At 40.4% G+C, this 16,532-nt stretch overlaps 1 protein-coding gene across 1 annotated transcript; it reads right to left on the reverse strand.

The window, feature by feature from the left end:
• Window positions 1-44: 44 nt before the first annotated feature.
• Window positions 45-15,885, reverse strand: LOC133268741 (cytochrome P450 2J4-like). The gene is made up of 9 exons (XM_061452317.1): window positions 15,604-15,885; window positions 14,190-14,352; window positions 12,931-13,080; window positions 10,203-10,363; window positions 7,942-8,118; window positions 5,111-5,252; window positions 2,589-2,776; window positions 1,760-1,901; window positions 45-1,078 (listed from the first exon to the last, which is right to left on the reverse strand). Exons 1-9 carry the CDS (start codon window positions 15,772-15,774, stop codon window positions 900-902), a joined length of 1,473 nt encoding a protein of 490 aa, XP_061308301.1. The 5' UTR covers window positions 15,775-15,885; the 3' UTR covers window positions 45-899.
• Window positions 15,886-16,532: the final 647 nt, after the last annotated feature.

Raw genomic sequence — 16,532 nt, forward strand, 5'->3', positions numbered from 1 at the left:
CTTTTCTGCTATTAAAGACTCTCATTGAACCTGACAGGTATTTTGTGTATATGTCAAGTCTGTAGCTTCAGGTATACTGCTGAACTTCTGAGGTGATTAAACAGCATCACTGGTGTTTTCCATGTGTGTTTTTCAATTTACCATCAGCTTTAATGAGAGCAGGCTCCTCACCCAAACTACCCCTTGAAGCTGCTCCTTGCACCTGCTGTAGCAATCACCCAGTGCTGGTCCTGTCAGGAGTCAACTCATAGGAGCTTCCAAAAATTAACTTGGCAGAGTCTGAAAATATTAAAAGTATCTGCCCTAAAAGAAATCCTCTCTCTGTATGTTTACTCTTCCCTGCATTTCAGCCTGCATCATTTCTCTGCTGGACTCAAACTAATTAACCTCTGCTGCATCAAATCTAGACATTCCCAGTGAACTGCAAGTCATTCATAAATAAAACCAGTTGATAATTTTTTCTTGATATCCTTTATTAGTGGCCATCAACAAAAGGTTGACTGAAATGTTACCCAATGTTAACAATAATGTAGAGTCCGAATTTTCCAGGTATGTTCTTCCAAACTCCGTTGCTTTGGAAAACAGGATAACTCAGAGATATTGAATTAACTGATGAAGTCTGCCTGTCAGTTTTGTCATTTGCTCACCAGCATACGGGTGAGCAAATCTGCCAGGCCAGACAGCAATTGCATGATGCTTTTAAGGCTGAGAGTGATGGTGTGTGCAAGAGCAAAAGAGCAATAATTAAAAAGAATCACCTTCAAAAGCAGGGAACAGGGTCTGAACAAAATCATCTTCTCTAGACAAAAGGGGGCTTTTGGAGCAGAAATTTGTATTCAAGACAAAAGGACATTCAAGACACACATTCATGTAAGCAAGATGGCGTGTGACACACTGCCCTAGCGTGGAATGGCACAAATCCTGTAGGGTTGGGGCTGCAGCGTACCACCCAGAATGGGCTCTGTGCTGATCTTTGTCACCCCCTCAGGGAGCCGGAAGGTGAATGCCCGCAGCAGGTTGGCAAAGAAAATAAAAAGCTCAGTTCTTGCCAGATGCTCTCCTAAACACACACGGTGCCCTGCAGAAGGAAGGTGGGAAGGACAGAGAGTAAAATACCTTGACCTCAAAAGCAACCATATTTATCCTCACACAAAGGTATATTTGCTGAGTCCAGAATTTCTTTACGACTTGATGCAATCAATGACACAAAATTTGATGCAATTCTTCCTTTAAAGAATCCTGTCTGCAGCAACAGATAACTGTGCCCTCCTTCTGCTCTGAGTTTTGCTTCAATTACCTCTAAAACCTCATCTTCATTTGACTGAGAACTTTAAAGGAATTTGTTCAATCATGTAAATGAAGAATAAGGACTTGCTTTTCCTAGGAGATATCGTGCTCCCACTTTGTATGCATAAAAAATCAGCACAGCTGCTTGCAAGTACTTTCCAAATGCATGTCTGGTTTTGAAATGTATGCACCAAATAAATAACTATAATCATTAGCAGAGAATTTCCTTCCAAAAATAGGGCAAGTTTGTCAGGACATCTCTGATTTTCCACACACTAATTTGTTCAGTAGAACAAATGCTTACAGTTGGACTGGGAAACATTACCGGAAATAATCATGTTGGTTTTATCATTGTTTTCCACAAAGAGTTTTAAAATAAAAAACCAATAGGTTTTTAACATACATCTTAATTCTACTGTCCCAATTCTACAGTCATCCCAACCATGAATGTTTGTGCTGTTAGTGCATTTACCTATTGAAAATGGTAAAAAGGCTTCTTGGCTCACAAAGTTTCCGTCCTTATTCAGAAAGTGACCAGGGTTGAACTGTCGAGGTGTTTCCCAGTACTCTGGGTCATACAAAGATGAAGCAATATTTGGAAAAACTATGGTGCCCTGAAAGGAGAAAAACAGCAACTTAGTTCTGGCTGTCAATCCTCCCCCTGCAGTTGAAACTGGCTAGGTGAGACCAATGGTAGCTTCCTTCAGAGTTCAGTGCTGCCTGCTGGCAGGTTCATTTCCCCAGTAGGATCAGTGAAGTCTATCTGTTTCAGGATGTCAGTCCAAGCCTGACAGTGGAAGTGGCCATGTCAATGCAAACTAACAACTTTACTCCTACTAAACCTATTTTCATTTCTAACATTAGAAGTCTCTGTGATTTAGTCTCTTTAAGGAAATCTAATTGCAGACCCTCATGCTTTTCCCTTGGATCTACTTACAGGTTTTCTCCAGGCAAGGAAATAGTCAGAAATCTTTCCAATGCCTTATTAGCACAAATTAGTCACAGTTTCCTTCAGTATCAATCTATAAGGTTTTGTCTTCATTGGTTTGTAAAAACATTTGCTAAAATCTCCTCTTCCATCCAGGGACACCTTTCACTACTGATAACCCTCTCGCAAGGGCTGTGTCACTCAACTCAGCCTGGCAGATGGTTTCTTGCCCTAGTTCCCATTCAGGCTGTGACCCAGAGGTATCCAACCCCACCACTGTGGAAAAAAAGATGGTGGTACAAATAGATTTTAATCGAACCTTCTTCTACTGATGCAGGAAAGGTCTGTAGCAACTGAGAAACTGTGTCGGTACCTTTTTGAGGGCAAAGCCAAGCAGCGTAGTGTTCCTCACACACACTCTAGGCATGCCAACTGAGATAATGTTGCTGAAGCGCTGAACCTCATGAACCACAGCGTTGGTGTAGGGCAGTTCTCTCCGATCCTCATAACAGATTAACTGGGAAGGACCCAGAACGGCATCAAGCTCCTTCTGCACTTTCTCTGTAGAAAAATATACACCATTTCAGGTGGAAAATATGTCAAGTATTTTCACTAATTCCATTTTCAAAGACATTTCCAATTTAGAACTATAAGGACAGCAACAAAACAAATGTAAAAATGTAAGTAACTTTTATAAAGAAAATAAAAGTAACAGACATCTTTTTTAAGAAAAAGATATTTGTTGTCCAAAAAATAAAAACTCTTTAAAAGTTGCCCTACTCAAACTTAAATGCAAGAGAAGTGATATATCTTTGTGTTTCCCTTTGGCTAGGGCCTCAGAACCACTACAGCCAGTTAGAACCACTAAGCTCACAGCTCTTTGGAATTTAGGTTGGATGAATCAGGGCCTTAAAAGCCTAATTCTGATTAAAAAGAAATGGTTTTCATGCAGGACAGCTGTTAAGTGAAGTAATGCCAACTAGAACAATGTCCAAATACCTTTAAAGAAAAACAAAACAAAAAAAAAACCCAAACAAACCTGGATATGCTTCTTGGTGCCTGTGTTTTGATCAAGAATAGCATGATTTAAATTGTTTATTGTACAGAAATGTTGGGAGCACTAACAAAAGTATAAAAATTGTTTTGTAAACTTCAAGACAGGCAGGACACACACAATAAAATGCCTTAGATTTTTGACAAAGGATCTTGTCTTTTTCCAGGCTTTATGAAGCAACACTAAGAGGCAGGGAAGCACATTATGCATTGATCAGTTTGTGCACCTTCAGATCAAGCCTGCTCGGTGGCTGACAGCAGTCTTTCACAAAACTATGTTAGATAGATCCTGACAACAGACATTTAAGCATCTTACAGAATTTCAAATGTATATCCAGAAAGATTTTAAAGTAAATTTCCTTCTATGAAGAACTAGCTTGCAAAATCAAGCCCAACTACTTCAGGATCCAGCATAGTTTCAAGTGACTGGTCACTGCGTAAGTCTAAATACACATCTCTGCTTCACTAGTTCAGAGAACAAGAAGAGCCTGATTCACTCATCAGGCAAAAGGACAAACTTTTCTATACGGTACATGGTGGAACTGCATAACATTGTCAGTGGGCGTCAATACAGGCAAAAGTGTGAACAGGTTCAAAAAGAAGCCACCAATTAAACAGGGACAGATGCGCTGATGCCAGTTCATTATGAGAGTCTAAGTGCAATTTAAGACTCAAGACAACCAGGAAGGCTCATTCTGCACACACCCTGCTTTCCCAAGTATGTGCAAGGTATTATATTTAAACAAATAAAATTATTTAGGTGAGCCAGGACTTTCATAACCGTAATCATATTAGGTGATAATTATGCAATAACACAAGCTTAAGTAGACCTTCTTGTCTGACAGCTCCAAGTTGAACAATTTTTTCTTATCTTCATCTCTTTCCCCCATCCAAAACCCTTTTCTCCTCTGGGTATTTGCACATATTCTGCTGTCTAACAATGAAATTTCTCTCAGCCAGCATAAGGGATCATTCTTTCTTTGTTTTTCACTCAGTGTTCTATGAAAGTGATGGGTGGTTGTTCAAAAGCTAGACTTGAAAATAAACTTCTTAAATATACATAGACATAACAAATGAGTCATTGAATTCCACTTCTCACTGGAATAATTTCTGTTGCAATTCAAGTACATCACAGAATTCATTTAATCACAGGTTAGATACTGTGATACCTAGGGATCATAAATGGACTGATGGGCAAAAGTAAAGTCAAAGTTGCCAACTGGCCTTTAGGTGATTCTCTACTACTTCTGTGACCTACAGAGCGCAAAGAAGTGCAGGATTCACCACAGCACCCATCACTGTTACCCAGATGATACAAAGCAGAATTGAGGGAAGATTCCAAAGAGTGACATCCCTACTATCACATATCAATTTCTGGTTCTTTTCAGCCTTCAGTCATGTTTATGTCTTAGACAGAACCCAATTCAGTTTCTCGAGGTACCACCAGCACCTCACCAATGGCTGCAGCAGTGGCCACTGTTTTTCAAGCATTATGTGTGCAAACCCTCAGACTTCCCAAACAGCAGCTCCAGTCCTCCTAGTCCATTGACCATCGTACCACAATCTTAATTTCCCCAAAGACCTCACCCCCTCCTATACAAATGCACACTTCCCCAACCGTTAACTCTTTCTGGGAACTTCCTTAAGCCCATGATTTCTGTAAGAACTTGTACACAGATACTGCAGATCCACCAAAGCTGCCCAAAGCAGATGTGTCAGTACAAAAAGGCCCATGTGCCACAGCTGTATAGCAATATCTAGGAATACTGTCTGATCCATGAAATTGTTATGACTTGGTGTTCTGCTGCATCAGAGGTATCTGTGATGTGCTTAGCTACTCACCTTGGATGTCTGGATTTGCCACCATATAGAGAAGACCCCAGTTCAAAGTAGTGCTTGTTGTCTCTGATCCACCCAAGAAAAGGTCATTTATAGAACAAACCATGTTGTCTTCATTGTATGTAGACCTGGGTTCATCTCTGGTCTGCAAATGATAAGAAAAAGTAGAGCTTTATACAGGAAAGTTAGAAAATCCAGAATAGGGTTAGATGGGATTTTATCACCGGTTTCAAGCTGCAGTGTGCTCTGCCTATAGTACAATACAGAAAGACTAATAAAGAATATTAGACACCAGAGACAATTATCGATATGAAAAGCTGACATTTCACAAACAAGCCATGTTTTCTCCTCTCTCAAAGTCACATGTTCTCCACAGAGATGGATTTTTGGCTTGATTTTGCAAATACTGGTAAACAAGATGTTGCTCTGAACATGTCTACCAGCATGTCATTCTTCATGCCTCAAGTCATATTCCATCAATCAGTTTTTCTACCAAGCAATACAGTCACCAGGTAATGAGCATTGGGTTGTCAAAAGTTCTTAACCTGTGGTATTCAGACTGTTTCTGCACTGAGAGGCCACAATGACACATATGTACAGCTGCTCTGGAGTTTTACAGATTTCACTTAGACTTGTGAGGGCATGTATGTATATTCTGAAACTGTAAAAGAATACTATTATGATTTGGGGGAATTCATTGTCTATATTTAGGCTATGCTCAGGGGTCTTGGACTTTTCTTTTGCCAGTGGAGCTACTGGAAAAGTGGGAAGAATGTTTTTCCCTGCTGTAAAATCAACTGATCTTTACCTATTGTCCCTGTGTATCTATTACAGACATATTTTTAATAAATGAACTTGGATGATTTCCACACAGCAGAGTTCCAGAAGAGTTTGCTCAAACAATATCTGGTCCACTGATACTCAAGTCTCATAGATCTTAGAAAAGCAGTGAAACATCTTAGAAGCAGTTAAACACTTTGGAGGAGCAGATCAGTTAACATAATGCCGGTACCAAAAAAATTAAACCAAAGGGATCCAACGAACCAGAAGCCAGTTAGGCTGACATCTACCCTGGACATAAAAATACAGCAGCTGGTATGGGAATCGATTAATAAAGAACTACCAAATAGAAATAGAAATTAATGCTATTTATTATGATATAGAAAACTGATCTTGGCAAGGAGATCTGATTTGATTCTTTGGGAGAATTACCAGTTTGGACAATAATGACAATTTCACAGTTGCGATATACTTGGAGTTCCACAAGACAGATGCTTTTGTTTCCCACCATAATAAAAGAGTCAAGCACTATGAAGTATTCAGAAGACATGCTGAAGACTGGCTGACAGAAATTGCTAATAGACATTCTTCTCCAGATGCATATCTCTGTAACATGACTGAGCACAGCAGCAGAACCAGCTCAGGGAGTACAGAAGACAGGCAGCAGTCCAGGATGGCAGACTCCTTTGGGCTGTGTCATGAGGTGGAGGATGGGTGCTACAGCCTGACAAGGCTGCAGTGCCATCAGTTGCTGCAGCCAATACATACCCAGGGTGAAGGGGCACTGGCTGTCACTGCAGGGAGCCCAGCCTCCCAGAAGCAGCAGTCACTTCCCACTTCTCCAAGGGCTGAAATAGTAGACATCCTCCACCTGGAATATCTTGTTTGGCTCTCTGAACCATTCTTACCTTGTCACCCTCTGATAGTACCCTTCTAATCTTGTCACTTCTCCCCTTTATCCTTTTTTTATCACCAAGCAGAACAGGAGGAGCAATACTGCCTAATGCAGTGGAGGAGAAAGGAAGAGTGATCAAGTGAAGTTAGTAGGAGTCACAGGGAAGGGAGGGGATTCAGTTCCCAAGATTCAGACCTTACATGCTAGTAAGGTCTAGAAAAGGAAGAGATTATGTGTTCCCACTCACAGCTTTTGCAAGTCTCCTACAGCCTTTCAAAACCTGATGGTACTGTGCCTGCCCAAAATGCTCTTATTTGTCCCAGTTCCCTTTGTCTACTTGCAACTCGTTTACTGCCCCTGGAAGTCTCCTCCAGTCTTGTCTGAAACTCCACTGACTCCTAGATTATTTTCCCACAAAATGCTCTCAAAAACCTATTCAACTGTCTTCCTGCAGCAACTTCTCTTGACAAACATTTATCAGCCAAATATCCTAACCAGAACATCCCACTGCCTCCCCAGCACCTTCCCAGTTCTCTTGTAGCCCACTTAGAGATTAAGTATTCTTTCCTGGAGGCCTTAAATTGTTTTGTAACTTGTGCCAATGAGAAAAATCTGGTGTGTTAACCTGCATTTATAGAATTGCAAGGTGCTGTTGCACATTAATAACTAGAAAGGATTCAACAAGTCCCTGATTACTGGATTCACATTACAGCATCTATGAAAGATAAGAAATTGTGATAGAAGGCCTGAGACTGGACAATTTAATGGTCCATTTCTCCTTATTCCTTATGAATGAATGATTAAGCAGAAAGAATTACAGCAGCATTCCAGTATCAGAAGGGAGCCTACAAAGATGTTGGAGAGGGACTATTCATTAGGGACTGTAGTGACAGGACAAGGGGTAATGGGTTCAAACTTAAACAGGGTAAGTTTAGGTTAGATATAAGGAAGAAGTTCTTTACTGTGAGGGTGGTGAGGCACTGGAATGGGTTGCCCAAGGAAGTTGTGAATGCTACATCCCTGGCAGTGTTCAAGGTCAGGCTGGACAGAGCCTTGGGTGACATGGCTTAGTGTGAGGTGTCCCATGGCAGGGGGTTTGAAACTAGATGATCTTAAGGTCCTTTCCAACCCTAACTATTCTATGATTCTAAGTACTTACTTTTTTAATGTGAGCCAGGTAAAAGTCAATGAAATCTTGTGGTTCATCTGGCATCCCACGTTCCATGTGCATTCTGATCTCTCTCCTTGTAAAAGAGCTCAGGACATCATAGCAAGACAATGCCTTCTTATGAGGACCAGGGAGGTGGCACATCAGCCAGGGGAAGATTTCATACAGCTGTGGAAGTGACACACAAAGTCTCTCTCACTAGAAAATGCATTTTAGCCTACTAAAAAGAGATTGTAATATTCATGTTAGCAGGTGGTTTTGGAATGATTTTACTAATCATTCAGATTATGCTTATGTTTTGAAGTTGTGAAACAGCGCATTATATAATTTCTGGCTGTGTTGATGGTAAGATTCAGAGTTCCACTGGCTTTCAGCTCAACTACAAGCCAAATTAGAATAATTATAATTAGAATGAATTGTATCCATTTTTTCAATTCATGTATTCAATTACAATGAACTGCATTCAGACGTTTAAAGGTAAGATTCTGCCCTCCAGTGGAGAATACCAGGAAGGCAGAAGCAAAGTCGCTGTAAACTATCCCCGCCGGGTTGTGCAAAAGCAGTTCACACAACCCAGAGCAAGCGCTGGCTAGCAGCGGCTGGTGTAAGAACGCGGTAATCCCCCAGAGAACTCTCAAGGGTCCTCAATAAAACACGAAACATCTGAAATCCGGAAAAGCTAAAACAGCTACCTGACAATTCTGAGTGCTTCTCTAGAAAAGAAGATAGGATTAGATGACATAACCTGATTAGTTTTATCCTTCCTCTCTTGCACTTTGGGAAAATTTGGTCTAAGAATAGCTGCTTTCTACCTATTCCAATAGCTAGAATGTTCATTCTGATTTTCACTTTATATATTTATGATTGGGTAATTTGCAACGTCCTTGTAACTGCAAAGTATTTTCTCTTAAGAGTTCTTTTCCTGCTGGAAGTATAATCCCACAATTTATTTATCAGCAGAAGTTCTACCCTTTCTCAATCTTCATTTTGCTGAGCTCTTCTCCTACTCTCACAATTATACCCAAGCACTCTAGTAGATGTTCACTGAAGGCTGGCTGGCTGTGATAGACAATACTTCAGCTTTTTTGGAAGATCAGTTCTTATTGTCACACATACAATTATCAATTAATCATTGCCTTATCACAGAGACATAGTAGTCCAGCCTTACAGTTCTATGTGAGATTCACACAGAACTTCAGATCCATTTTGTTTAGTTCCACTTCTGGTATTGTTCAGAAGCCTTATGTCTGACTAATCATATATGATTTCCCAGATCCCATAGTTTCCTACTTCCAAAATGCATGCGCTTTCTGGCTACTATGGCACCCTAACTGTAAGTGGAATTTAGCTTTCAATGTTCAAGATAAGAACTGAGCCCATCCACCTTCCCCCTACCAGTCTTGCCAAAACTCCTCCTCCATTTCCAGAGGAGCCCAGCCCATAGCATTCTCCTGTTTGGTAGCATGGATGCAACAATGTCCACTTTTTATGTAATACTGAGTACCCTTTGCATCTAGGAAGTGGGAAGATTGCAGCCTTCCCTTTGGAATGGTTTAAACCCTTGTTCTTATTTCCCAGAACGGTATCTAAATCATCAGAATAAAGCAAAGCTTGGTTGGGAAAGAGAATATACCTCCTTTTCTTCTCTCTATCCCAAAAGCCGGTCTCGCCTGCCACCACTACACACAACTTATAGGACTAAACTAGGCTAAGCAAAAGGGAAGCTGGTCATAATGAGAAGAATGCTCCATGGAATGTGGGAGTAAATCTCTGTGTTACAGGGACTGCTTACCTTTTTTTACATTACAAGGCTACTGTACAAGATGTATGGGACAACTTTAGAAGTGGAAACAGAACCAGAACTCCTGGGTAACTTTGAATACACTTCCGTGCAAAGCAGGTCTCTTCTAGTGACAGCTAAAACCTCAACTCTCAGAAGAGCACTGACTGTTTTGATTGCCAAGCTTACAGGTGTGTTTGCTGGCTTAGCATTTACTATATTCTGCTGCCTGCATGTAGACCTGCTCTGCACTCAGGGTGAGGAAATGGAGTTTCTCTGGGAAGTCTTCAAGTCTCCAATTCTTATAGAGGAAATGGAGATAAGTAGCAAATGGCAAAACACTTACATATTTGAATGATTATTCTCTCACTCTCTTCATTCACCCGTTCAAAAACTTTTGCCTAGCAGCTGCCTCTTGAATCTGCATTTCTCACTTTCTGCCTTATTGAGAAAAAGACAACAGCTTACTTACATGATGAATAAAGCTGCCTCCAAATTTGAATAGACGCTCTGTGGCTCTAATCAGTTCATGGAAGGTTTCGTCCTCTCTGGAGAAGCGATGTCCAAAAACAACAGCACAAATTACATTTGAGACAGAATGAACAAGAGAGAAAGAAGGATCCATGGGTTTCCCTGTAACCATAATAATAAATGTCATTGTTAGTGCCTCTTGTCTGCTTTAGTGAATTAAGAATATCTTATAGGTTACCCAAAGATAGCATTACATTTCACAGAGAAGCAGCAATCTTCTTCCAAAATCAAACATCTTCAGAACTATGGTTCAACCTCATAAACCCAGGATGTGTGGCACCCTAAAGTAACATCAGATGTGTAAAATACTTTGTGATATGATAAAGCGCATATAGAGTTAAGCAAAAAAAAAAAAGATCTATGCAAATTTGCTGTCTGGCAAATTCAAAATGTCTCAAGCATAGGAATGTCTGAAAACACTGTAGCCAAAGGGAATCTGAGGAGAGAACCATAAGAAAAGGGGCAGCCTTACTCAGCAAGGACATAAATACATGTAAGGCTACTATATTTTGTCTGACTTTGCTAGAGGTGTACAACCTCTTGTAAGACAGAATGTCATAAAATCCTTTTGCCATATTCTGTCATAACTGATTTTAAAGTAATTCCTGGAAAACTTAATCCCAATAAAACTATTTTGTCAGTCCAGAATAAACTACTATAAACAACTCTATGTATGTACTAATGCAATGTCCAGCACCCACCGCATGATTCTGATCACCAGCTTATTGGTCTGGGTTTTTTTTTCATAGAATCATAGAATAGTTAGGGTTGGAAAGGACCTTAAAATCATCAAGTTCTAACCCCCTGCCACGGGCAGGGACACCTCACGCTAAATCATATCACCCAAGGCCTCGTCCAACCTGGTCTTGAACACTGCCAGGGATGGAGCATTCACAACCTCCCTGGGCAACCTATTCCAGTGCCTCACCACCCTAACAGGAAAGAATTTCCTCCTTATATCCAGTCTAAACTTCCCCTGTTTACGTTTTAACCCGTTACCCCTTGTCCTATCACTACAGTCCCTAATGAAGAGTCCCTCCCCAGCATCCCTATAGGCCCCCTTCAGATACTGGAAGGCTGCTATGAGGTCTCCATGCAGCCTTCTCTTCTCCAGGCTTAACAGCCCCAACTTTCTCAGCCTATCTTCATATGGGAGGTGCTCCAGTCCCCTGATCATCCTCGTGGTCCTCCTCTGGACTTGCTCCAACAGTTCCATGTCCTTTTTATGTTGAGGACACCTGAACTGCAGACAATACTCCAGGTGAGGTCTCACAAGAGCAGAGTAGAGGGGCAGGATCACCTCCTTCAACCTGCTGGTCACGCTCCTTTTGATGCAGCCCAGGATACATTGGCTTTCTGGGCTGCAAGTGCACACTGCTGGCTCATGTTCACTTTCTCATTGACCAGTACCCCCAAGTCCTTCTCCTCAGGCCTGCTCTGAATCTCTTCTTTGTCCAATCTGTAGCTGTGCCTGGGATTGCTCCAACCCAGGCGTAGGACCTTGCACTTGTCATGATTAAACTTCATGAAGTTGGCATCAGCCTACCCCACAAGCATGTCAAGGTCCCTCTGGATGGCATTCCTTCCCTCCAGAGTATCAACCGAAACACACAGCTGTTTTCCTGCACACATGGTCACATCTCAAACTCTCTTAGTTCTTAAACCAAGAGATTTGTCTGGATTTAATTACTTTAATTGATACAATGCTAGCCACAGCATGTTCTGATTTACTGTGTCTTTGCATAATGATGAGTATTGAGAAATCCAGCTCACATGCTCCTAGCTGGGCTGATCAGGGTAAAATGTTGTAATGAAGACAAGATTTTCATCACTGCTTTACAGACAACATGCAAATGGTGTTAGAAGCCTTAATCCATCTGCATTGAGAATGTGTCCATACCTTTGTGCACCAGCACCATATATGAGCCAGCAATGTGCCCTTCAGGCAAAGGCCAGTATCATCCTGGGCTGCACTAGGAAAGTCATTGCTGGCAGGTCAAGGGAGGTGATCCTTACCCTCTGATCAACACTGGTGAGACTCATCTGGAGTACTGGGTCCTTTTCTGAGCTCTCCAGTACAAAAGAGACATCAACATGCTGGAACAAGTTGAGTAAAGATCCACAAGGACAACTAAGAGATTGGAGCAGCTGATGTAAGAGACTGTTTAGTCTGGAGAAGCCTCAGGGAAGTATCTTAAGTGTGTATAAATACCTGGGGGAGAGAAATAAAGAATATGGAGCTAGACTTTTCTCAGTATTATAAAGTGAGGCAATGGGCAAAAATTGAAATACATCAATTCTGCCTAAACGTAAGAAACATTTTATTACTATAGGGCTGATTGAACACTGGAACAGGTTACCCAGAGAGGTGGTGAAGTCTCCATTCTTGCAGATACTTAAAATCCAACTGGTCTCAGGCATAAGAAACCTACTCTGATGTGAGAAGTTAGACTAAATCATCTTCAGATATACCTTTCCACTTTAAGCATTCTATGATATAAATAATAAATAAGCTCCAGTTTTGCTCCCAATTTTAGTAGTTTTGTAAATAACGTTGAACAAAACTTGGAACAAAAGCTGCCCTTAATTTCAGAGCAGAACAGAGAAGTTCATACACTAAAAACATCAGACTAATGACAAAAATTAATCAGTATTTATTGCAGAGATACCTTTCATGCTTGCAAAGAAGGCTACAAGGTAGTGGGCCTCTTCTTGAACTCGATGCTCCAGACCTCTTTTCCCCAGACCAAGGTCACGTAAAGTCCTCAGGGCAAACCTTCTTTGCTGCTTCCAGGTGTGACCAGTTGCCAACATAATCCCTGCACCCATTCAAAGAAGAGCTCTTTATTATGCTATTTACTATAGACAAAGACTACATTAAAAGATTTATTAAGCCACAGAATATAATTAAACTATTACATTGCCTATGAACACAAACACAGAAAGGAACAGCTGTGGCATGTAAGCATGTGGGCAGGGCTAAAATGGACAAACTCAAGTGGGTAATAAGATGACTTGCAGGATTAAGCTTGATCCAAGACAGACAGTTATTGTGGAAAGTTTGACACCTGCTTCTCTAGATGCTCTCTGAAGTGCTTACCTCCCACTCTCTTCTATGCTTGGAGCACACCTGATAAGGGTAATAATTCTCATGAGGGGAAAAGAGTTCTGATTGCCCACAGCCAGGGTGAAAAACTCCTGTCCACAGGGCATAAAAGTTCAGTACCTAGGCTTTGTGACAAATATTGTCAGGAGAAATAAACATCATATACTAACAACAGGATCTTTAATGTATTATAAGAATCACCAGTGACTGAAACAACTTCAAATTACAAATATTTAAGAAACTAGGTTTCCTTAAAAAATGTTGAGGTCCCAAATAAAATAAAAGTTGTTTCATAATGCATGAAACGTGAAAATCAGGAGATTGGGAATTTCCAATATGATGGGGGAGTTTGAAACCTACAGCAAGGTTGAAACAGAAATATACTGAACTTCTAGATGCAAATGTAAGAGTAAGAAAATATGCACAAAAGGAAGGAATTGAGAAGAAGATCCCATGATCAAGCTTATTCTTCAGTTGAAAACATAATGGTGGGAGGCAGCAAGTCCAGGACAGGAAGTGTGGCATTTCCTGTTCTTCCACTTCTCTGTGGCATAACCTACCACTGCCTCATCTCATCACCTCTGAATCTGTTCCAGTGGATATTTCACACGAGGCATTATGAATCTCTTTTTGTTTGCGGGTCATCTCCTACTACTACCCAAAGGTTATGTCACTGTCTCTACTTTGCAGTTCACCTGGCAGTCATTCCTCACAGACAAACCCTGCTACTGTGGTACTTCCGGAAGAGGTTACAAGCTACAAAAGAGCTGCAATTTGTCAAGACGAGGTTTCTGTGCGATATTTACAGCAAGAAGTTCTCACCTTTTCCTTTGGCCATAGCTCTGAAAAAAGGAGACACTAGCCTCCCAGAAACATCTTCAGGGTGCATGGTCATACCATCCTTAACTGCTTGAAATCCGTTCAATACAATCACTGGGGCCCATCCAAACCATAAGGTGAATATGTTGCCATGAATTTTTGCCAGCTGTAGATGGGAGAGAAGCCAGGAAAGCACAGATGAAATCCCACACATTGCTAGCAAACAGAGGATGAACCTGTTTTAACAGTGATTACAAGACCAGCCCTAAGGTGGAGTGATTTTCTCCATCTTTCCCACAAGATTACAGTTATCTGTGAGAAAGCATGAATGTCTCGTCAGCATTTTCTGTTGGAAACAAATGAGTATTCCATCTTTTTAGAGCTTCAGAGCTATGCCAAGAAACATTAGGTACTTTCTCTTACTCTACGTAAGCCAAGGCTCAGTTCACACTGATTCATGTGATAAAGGGTATTTTCTATGCAAGAATTTATTTCAAGAGGGTTTCTTGTACAGGTAAAGTGACACAAAGGGAATACAGAAACATCAGAGGAGTAACTCACTTGTGGAGACTGGACCAGTTACTTTCTTCTTCTCCCCTGTCCATTTGCATATTTAGGTGCTGGAACTTGAGTAAGACTATTCTGTCTGACAGTGTCCTTTACTTCCCATCTAAACCTGCCATTTGGTGAGGATAACTGGTGTGCCTCGTCCAAATCGCAGTGACAGAAGCCACTGGAGTTGTCTATTGAGAATCCTGAAAGCACTGCTAGAACCAATAGAATGAAATAGAGGTGGCTTTGTGCACAATAGTACTCCTCACAAAACAACTAACAAAAGGTTCATGGGGGTTATTTTTGATCCTGTTAATAGAAACAAGCATGCACACACGTAGTGCATCTTAAGTATCATCTATTTACTGTTCAAGCTAGAGAGTGCCAGTGCTTGGAAAGCTAAAAATCCACGTTGTAAAAGTAACTTTTTTTAACTAGTATTTCTCTTCCCCAACTGCAAATCTGACATAGTATCCCTAAAGGTATTTAATCCTAAACGATACCAATTTTCATGTGAATTTGTGGTAAGTGGTGATGGAAGGGTATCAAGTTTAATATTAGTTTAACAACTTCAGTGTTAAAAGGTGATGGGTTTAAGAGCAGAGTTATTTTCACACATACAGAACTTCTAATGCCACTTTTCTTAGCCTGATAAACTACTTTATGCTGCAATAACTTTTTCTTATTTTGCCAGCCAAACAAGCAGCTCTGAACCAGACCAAGAGCAAATATCACATTAGCTAGTTAGCAATTACAGTATGTTACCAATGTACTTTTGGAGAAGATGTTTTCATATAGCAAACAACATGAGAAGTGGGAAATTACAAAGACTTTTGAACAAGTAGGAGGATCTGAAAATAAATACCTTCATGAGGAGATCACGGTTAAACTGAAAGTTCAGCTGTATCAAGGTCCCAAAAACTGGGAGAGGGACTGGTCCAGGAGGAAGCTGTCTCCGTACTCTCTGCAACTTTAAAAACTGCATTATTAGAAGAAATAAAGCCACGGCTATAAGAAACTGACTTATTGTCAACATTTTAATGGCTGCTTTTACCAGCTCGTCCTCATTGGAAATAGTCTATTGAAGCTATTAAGGCTGGTTGTTCAACCAGTTTTTTCATAAGAGTTTAAATTTCATATAATAAATATTCCCCGCCCCTAACCCTCCCTCTTTATTATCTACCACTCCTTTTTTGTCCCACTCATTGCATTATCATGCTCAGGCATATTTAATAAGTGCATACCTCTCTCCCTCTTCTCATTCAGAAGATATTTATCGAATATGGATCACAGGACTTGTAAGAACAGTGTCTTAAAAGACTACGGCCAAGATTTTCTAGGCAATGTATGCATATATACCCACACGTAAATTCTCCATCTAATTTTATGAAACAATTGTGGATGGTACAAATACTTCATGAATGCTTTTAGAAAAGCAATAGCCATACATTTAAATTAAGCACGAAAGTGTAAGTGGATATTAAATCTTGAAGTTTTTGAAATGTTTTGTATATATTCCATATACATATATACCCAGTAATGGCAAGGCTGATAAAACTTGAAAACCCACATTTATCTTAAGATGCATATCCAAGTACCTAGTGCTTAATACTAAAAGCAAAATCTGTTCGGTTTTCAAATGTAATTGAAAACATAACTGATTTAATATATAACCTTTTTTCTTTTTTTCTAACCTCTTTGCAATAGTTCACTGAGGGTTTTGCCTGCTTCTCAATTTCCATTTGCAATCTTCACATAAAGGTGGATAGCCTAGGGGATACTTTCAGCAATCAT

Source organism: Pezoporus flaviventris, unplaced genomic scaffold (assembly GCF_033815535.1).
Source record: "Pezoporus flaviventris isolate CSIRO_AGI_PZ_B2104156 unplaced genomic scaffold, CSIRO_AGI_Pfla_v1 ptg000013l, whole genome shotgun sequence".
NCBI classification, from domain to species: domain Eukaryota; kingdom Metazoa; phylum Chordata; class Aves; order Psittaciformes; family Psittacidae; genus Pezoporus; species Pezoporus flaviventris.